This window comes from Ornithodoros turicata, chromosome 1, assembly GCF_037126465.1.
Source record: "Ornithodoros turicata isolate Travis chromosome 1, ASM3712646v1, whole genome shotgun sequence".
NCBI classification, from domain to species: Eukaryota; Metazoa; Arthropoda; class Arachnida; order Ixodida; family Argasidae; genus Ornithodoros; species Ornithodoros turicata.
In genome coordinates, this window is record NC_088201.1 from 229,922,666 (window position 1) to 229,930,606 (window position 7,941).

At 47.2% G+C, this 7,941-nt stretch overlaps 1 protein-coding gene across 1 annotated transcript; it reads left to right on the top strand.

Annotated features, from left to right (window-relative positions):
• The first annotated feature begins 3,500 nt into the window (after positions 1-3,500).
• LOC135395892 (uncharacterized protein K02A2.6-like) lies at positions 3,501-7,427 on the top strand. The gene has a single exon (XM_064626981.1). It carries the CDS (start codon positions 3,501-3,503, stop codon positions 7,425-7,427), a length of 3,927 nt encoding a protein of 1,308 aa, XP_064483051.1.
• The last annotated feature ends 514 nt before the right edge of the window (positions 7,428-7,941 follow it).

Sequence of the window (7,941 nt, forward strand, 5' to 3'; positions counted from 1 at the left end):
CAGCCTTTCTGAATACATTCTGCTGGCACTGGAATAAGCTGCTGGCACTTATCGCAAGGATAATCATCTGTAAGCATGTCGTATTTTGAGAGAAGACGCCAACTAAGACTCACTGTCGTCGTGTTAACATTACGTAAGGAACTATATTCGATTGACTAGTTTTTTGTTTTTTTAGTCACTAGCGACTCAGCTATTTAGTAAAGGCTCGTGTGCTTGTGAACATTTGTAAACTGGTTTGGTTTAAAAGATGATGAGAGGTACAGCGTGTTGCCAATGATGTTCTCATTTACCCGTTGCACTGAATAGTATTCTTGCAAAATATATGGGTGCGTGCGAATCAAAGTAACATAAAATTACTCTTCTGCATTATAATTGCTTTGCAAGAGCACGGCTTCGTTTTTTCTTTGTTGTATAGACAACATTTTATTCTGACCCACTTTCGTTTCTGGTTCTCGACGGCCGACTGATGTCGTATCACGTACATCCGGAGCGAAGCTGTATTGCGTCATCGGCGCACAAGCATATAGCATACGAACGACCGTGTTTTCACACGTGGACAATCATTGACTTAGAGAAATAATACGGGTTTCTGTGGTCGTGACGAAACTTTTTGGTTTTCGCTGGTGGTGCGTGTATGTGAAAATTGCCAGTGAGTGATGTGTTTGTGAAGCTCGGATCCCACTCGTCAAGTAAGTTATTTGTGTTTTCCTTTTTGTGTGACCTCGATTTGCGTACTATTGCGTGAAATATTGGTTTTAAAAAATAAGGGCTATCGTGTTTTTATTGCAGTTTGTGGGATGGGACGAGCAGTTTTTATTGAGTTGCCCCGCGAACCTGGTGACGCCTTGTTTTCACCAGGCTCTTTTATGAGTGCCCGACGCCGGTCCTATTGCGCAGCATTTCATATGCTTTCCTGAAGTGATGTGTTTTTGTCTTGTAGTGTGGTTCACGCTTTTAGCTCCAATTCTATCAGTAGAGGTGAATAGAAGTGTTTCTTTTGTTTGTATGTTGTTCGTTAGTATGCGTGTGTCGCGCACGTAGCCCTGTTCAAGCTTCGTTTTCTTGCCAAAAATTCAGACTTTATCGTATTATGCTGTCTGAGTAGAAGTGACTCTCTCTGCTCGCTTAAGATAATTTGTGTCTTTTTTTCTGTGATCTATTTGCACAGGGGCAAAGCGATTATGTATGTAGCATTATGCAGTAATTATCCGATAGCAGAAATGAGTGTCTTCATCTCAGTTTATTAGCGTGTGCTTCGGATTTTTGCAGTTACAGCTATTCGATCTCAAGTGCGTGTAACTTTTCGCTGCTCTTTCCTTCTTTCGCTGCTTCTACGCAGAAGAAGGCCGCTCGGTTCAGCTGAATAGTGTTTTATTAGGAGAAGTCGGTTTGTGTGTTTTTTTGTTAGATGTTGCTGGGTGCGTGATATGTTGTTGAAGTAAGCTGTTTACAAGTATGGGTAATTGAGCAGAAATGCAGGTATCTGAACATGGCGTAGGAATTCCTATAAAGCACGTGTCGTTGTGCATTCCTGAGCAGCTGTGTGTGTGCTTTTTCTTTTTGTTTCTGATTTGGGACGCTTTCTGGCATGTCTAGACTTGTTTAGCAGTGCCTTTCTCGTTGCAGTTTTCATCCGTCAAAATTCAGCGTTTCTCGTATTATGCTGCCCGATAGAACTGATTTTCCTTCATAGCTTAAGGGAATTTGTGTACCCTTGTCCTGTGCTTTCTATACGCAGGGCAGTTCAGCTGTGTGTATCATATTATGCAATATAGAAAAAAGAATTTGTGCGTGCTCTATGATTTTCTCTCGCAGGCTTAGGCCTTTTCCCCGATGACCAGTGTTTCGTTTGCGATGTCTAGACATGTTCAGTAGTGTCTTTGTTGCTGCAGCTTATACCGTCCCTAATATCTTTTTGTTGGGTGATTTCATCTCCATTTAGGCAAGTCCTTCCGTCGAGGTCCTTCGATCTTGTTACGTATTTTTTGTGTGAAAGCCACATCTTTGTGATGAACATTGGTACAAATTTCGGACTTCAAATCGGAGCGTGTGCTGGGAAAAAAATATTGACGCGCGCACCACGATGCCTCATCAGCGAGGACTCGCGCCGAAGTTTGAGACAGCCCTATGTACCCTACGTTCAAGTGACGGGGACGACATTTTTTGTACTCGTTCTCTACATACCGGACTGTAGCTCTGTGGAATAGCCCGATACCTACTGCCGGCCGTTCGCTTGAGAAAAAATCGCAAAAACGCTGTAAAGCGCGTTTTTGCGTAATTTTTTTAGCCTTCCTATCGGGGAAGTGGGCATTAGACCGAAGTTATTTTTACACTGAAAGATAGCCCATTAAGTGCTCTTTCTGAACGTATGCTGTTAAAGATTGTGAATGATAAAGCTAAGGCGGTATGAGGGAGCAAACCGGGATCACCTTCGAAAAATACGCCGAATTTATGGATTGATTTCTCGAAAACCCCACGCTATATTTTGTCGAAAAATCTATAATTGATTCATCATTCTTTTGCCTTTGAAGTGGTATAAATTTTGTAGGGACTGAAAACATCTGACAACCATAGCGGAGCGAAAAGGCGACACATAGTATGCGGTGACATCTTACAGGTGTTCGGCTGGATTAATACACCACAGCTGTGTCCTTATTCACCCCGAAACGCAAAGACTTAAGCACTGTAGTTTTATCCACCACATATCATAAATCACTTGTCAATACCAATTCCATTCTTAGACGCCATCTCAATATATTACATGCTGACGAGTAATTAAAGGAAATTTTTCCGACTCCCCCGTTAGTAGCATTCCGTAGATCCAAAAATTTGCGCGACATCCCCACATCATCATGCATGATGAAGCGCTCGCCGGGTTGTTATCCCTGTGGTAGTACACGGTGCCAGACCTGTAAATTTATCGCGCCGTCCACCATTACCCGTAGTACTTTGGGTGACTTCTGTTTGGAAATTCGTCATTCACTCCACTCTAATTCACCCAATATTTGTTACTTGATATTCCGCTGCAAGTGCAATTCACAATACATCGGTGAAACCTCCAAAACAATCAGAAACATATTTTACGGCACAAATTTGATATCCTAAATGCTCGCCAAACTCCTGTTGCCATACCAGCACCTACCCAAGGGTTCCCCTACCCCCATGTTCACGTGGTACAACCATGTCACGCGACTGCTCTACTCGGGAGATAGTTTTGGAACGCAGCCCAGAAGTTTAGTGAATATGCATAGGGTCATGTAACGCATCCTCATAGCAATACTATAGTGTTGCGTTTAATGTGAAAATTGTGTTATAGTGTTATAGCCACCGAAGATGACGAAGTGCGCATCGAGCGCGTGGGGATTTGGCGCGTGGTTGCGAGCCAATAAACGATTTTTGCATGTGGTTGTTAACCGGACTGGTCGCTTGTCTCGTTCGCTCCTGCTAGGACTAAAACATGGTGTCAGAAAGTTCTAGAACATAACCACGCTTCCACAACGATGTCTCTCCCCGACGGCGACACACAAGAGCGTTCGACATTTACGGCATCCTTGGCTACATTCAATGTAACGCCACCGGAACCTTTCACGTTCAAGACGCCGAATGACTGGCCCACTTGGAGGAAACGCTTTCTACGTTTCCGTGCTGCCTCTGGCCTCAACGACAAGGCTGAGTTAAGCCAAGTAGATGCACTGATCTACATTATGGGTGAGCAAGCGGAGTACATATACGCCACGCTGAAGCTTAGTCCCGAAGACGCACGCAAGTTCGACAAGGTGCTAGAAGCGTTCGATGCCTACTTCGTTCCGCGCCGCAACATCATCTTTGAACGTGCAAAGTTCAACACGAGAGTACAACAGGATGGGGAATCTGTGGAGGAATTCGTGACTGTCCTGCATTCAATGGCAGACTTATGCAACTATGGAGCGTTGCGCGAAGAACTGATTCGCGACAGACTGGTTGCAGGCCTTCGAGACAAGAAAGTTTCGGAACAACTACAGCTCGACTCTGAACTCACTCTACAAAAGGCTATCACAGCGGCTCGCCAGCGAGAAACTGTCCGGCTGCAGCAAGCTGACCTTCACAAAGGCAATGACGCTACAGTACATCGACTAACGACGCACAAAGTGTCACCGGGGTCCGATTCAAGGACACTGGCAACCAGGAAGATTCACGCAGGCACAACCCGTCCTTCTTCAAAGTCAGCTTCCCAAAAGCTCTGCCGGTGGTGCGGCCGTGACAGGCACGCAAGACAGGACTGCCCAGCAAAAGACAAGATATGCTCCAAATGCAAGAAGAAGGGGCACTTCTCATCAGTTTGCCTTTCGGCTAAGCAGACCCAATCTGCCCCCGACGGAACTACTGCATTTCTAGGAGTTGTAGCTCATGGAGGAACGTCGAAATGGCAAGTCCCAGTCCTTGTTCAAGGAATACCGTTGACGTTTAAAGTTGACACAGGGGCTGACGAAACGGTTATACTAGAGAGCGTTTTCCTTAAGCACTTCACGGGAATCCGGCTCGAACCTCCCAAACGTCGTCTGCGGGGTCCAGACGGCAAAATGCTGAAGGTCACCGGTATGACCTCTCTCCAGACAGTTTTTCAAGGACAAGAAAGCCAACAAGACATTTACGTCTTGAAGGAACTTCCTACATGCTTGCTTGGTCAACCAGCCATAGACAGCCTCAAAGTCATTCCGACAATACAAATGCTCTCGAAGGCATCCCCATTCGAGGAATATGCTACGGTCTTTCAGGGACTGGGAGTTCTACAAGGAGATTACGACACAAAGCTAGCTCCTGATGCTAGGCCCTTTGCCCTTTCATCTCCACGGAGAGTACCATTGCCCCTATACCAAAAAACCAAAGAGGAACTTCAACGTATGGAGAAGCTGGGAGTCATAACGCCAGTCATGGAACCGACAGCCTGGTGTGCGCCAATGGTAACCGTCCCAAAGAAGTCAGGAGGAATTAGACTTTGCATTGATTTCACTCAGCTCAACCGCTACGTACTGCGTGAATTTCATCCTATCCCTTCTGTCGAACATTCACTCGCAATGCTAAAAAATGCAAAGGTCTTCAGTAAACTCGACGCAAACTCGGGTTTTTGGCAGATACCGCTGAGCGAACAAAGCAAACACTTGACGACGTTCATAACTCCGTTTGGGCGATATTCCTTCAACAGACTTCCATTCGGGATATCGTCCGCGCCAGAACACTTTCAAAAACGAGTGGCAACGCTGCTGAAGGACCTCCACGGAGTTTTGTGTCACATGGATGACATACTCATTTGGGGAGCAAATCAAATCGAACATGACCATCACTTGGAAGCTGTAATGACACGCATCCAAGAAGCAGGGATGTCGCTCAACAAAGACAAATGCATATGCAGTGTTTCACAAGTTACCTTTCTAGGTCACATCGTCGACGGCTCAGGGATTCGGCCTGACGAAGAAAAGGTGAACGCCATTCTCAAAATGACTTCCCCTACGGACAAGACGGGCCTCAGGCGGCTGCTTGGGATGGCAACGTACCTTACACGCTTTGTACCCAAGGTAGCAGAACTTCTACAGCCACTATCGTGTATGTTAAGCTCCAAGCAGGAATTTGTGTGGGGCGCACCACAACAAGAGGCGTTTCAGAAATGGAAAGAAATACTCTCTACAAGCCCTGTCCTCGGCATCTACGACCCAGCCAAAGAGACGGTCGTCACCGCGGACGCATCTTCCTTCGGCCTCGGAGCTGTCCTGCGACAAAAACAAGACGACGGGAAATACCAAGTCATCGCCTACGCCTCCAGAATTCTCGCTGATGTCGAGCGTCGTTATGCTCAAATAGAAAAGGAGGGTTTGGCACTGCTTTGGGCGAGTGAGAAATTCCGAGACTACCTGATCGGGAAAAAGTTTCTTCTCGAGACCGACCACAAGCCCCTGGTGAGCCTGTTCTCGACAAAACAGCTTCATGACTTGACGCCGAGGTTACAGCGCATGCGGATGCGTCTCATGCGATATACCTACGAAATAACGTACGTGCCAGGAAAAGACCTTCTAGCGGCAGACGCCCTGTCCCGTACACCTCTCCGGAAAACGGACGGCACAGACCTTACGGAGGAGATCGAGTGTTTCGTCCACTATGTTGAGACTCACCTTCCAGGGACAGCGAGAAGTCTACTTGACATACAGCAAGAACAGGAGAAGGACGAGACGTGTCAGCATATCATCAGGTTCACCAGACACGGGTGGCCTACTCGACGAGATCTCGGGCAAGACCTTAAACCCTTTTGGCTAGCACGGCACCAGCTGGCAGTAGCCGATAGTCTGCTAATGCATGGAACGCAGATTGTCATTCCCAAGACCTGTCAACAACAGATTCTCCAGCTTTTACACGAGGGCCACTTCGGCTTGGAAAAATGCACCACACGAGCTAAACATGCTGTTTGGTGGCCAAGTATCAACGACGACATCGCACAAACGGTGAAGAACTGTCACGAATGCTTGCAACTAAAGACAAACCGGAAGCTACCCCTCATTACAACGGACTTCCCAGACAGGCCCTGGCAGAAAATAGCTATGGACTTGTTCCATTGCCAGGGATCGTGGTGGCTCATTGTAGTTGACTATTACTCGCGGTACCCAGAGCTAGTCCGGCTACATTCATTGTCCAGGGAAGCCATCGTGAATCACTGCAAATCCATATTTGCACGACATGGAATCCCCGAAGTTGTGATAAGCGACAACGGTCCGCAGTTTTCGCAGAGCAGCAGCTCCCCTTTCGCCCGATTTTCAACGGAGTATGGCTTTCGACATGTTACATCCAGCCCAGGCTATCCGCAAAGCAATGGACTTGCCGAGGTGGCAGTGAAGATCGTTAAAATGTCTATGAAGAAGACAAAAGATCCGTACAAGTCGCTCCTAGCATATCGGGCTTCACCCTTGAAAAATGGCTATAGCCCAGCGGAACTTCTAATGGGACGACGGTTGCGCACGAACGTACCTGTCGCGCAGTTACAGCTTGTACCGTACACCCCTGACTACAAGAAAGTGGCAGCCTTCGAAACTAAAAACAAGAGGGACGAAGAGAGGCACTACAATAGGGGACACGGGGTGCGGGAGCTACCTCCACTTGGAGTCGGCACAGATGTTTGGGTAATAGATCTGCAACGGAAAGGCGTTGTCCAGGGACAGACTCCGCAACCCAGGTCCTATTCAGTCTCCACAGAGCAGGGAGAAGTCGGAAGGAACAGGACGCATCTAGTTCCTCTCCCAGGCCAACCAGAGCCCAGTACATCGACAGTGAGCGCTCCGCAAAGCAGCCACCTCGAAACGGACACTTCAACGGACGTACCGACAGACCAACAGTGCACCGACACGACCCACTGGCACACAAAAAGAGGGCGTTGCGTCATTCCTCCAAGAAAGTATCAAGCTTGATCTTTATGTGACTTGACTTTGACTTTGACTTGACTTAACTTGACTTTATCTGCAAACGGAGGGGGATGTGTTATAGTGTTATAGCCACCGAAGATGACGAAGTGCGCATCGAGCGCGTGGGGATTTGGCGCGTGGTTGCGAGCCAATAAACGATTTTTGCATGTGGTTGTTAACCGGACTGGTCGCTTGTCTCGTTCGCTCGTGCTAGGACTAAAACAAAAATGAGGACGAAATAAAGATCAACGCAACCACAAATGCTACCAGCCAGCCCACAAAGCCGTCATAGTGTGACACAACACATGACAACATAGTCTTATTGCTAATCTCTGCTGCTCTATTGATCTCTGCAGTGTAATGTATGGTCTCGTAAGAGTTAACTGAAACTCCATGCAGCACACAGCTTCTTGCAGCACACAGCTTCTTGCTGAGCTGAGAGAACGAAATGTTTTCGTTTTCTGTGTTTCTGTTTAGTGCAGTCGTAACTCTTGGCTCGTGTACACCGTGTGCTGTCGCG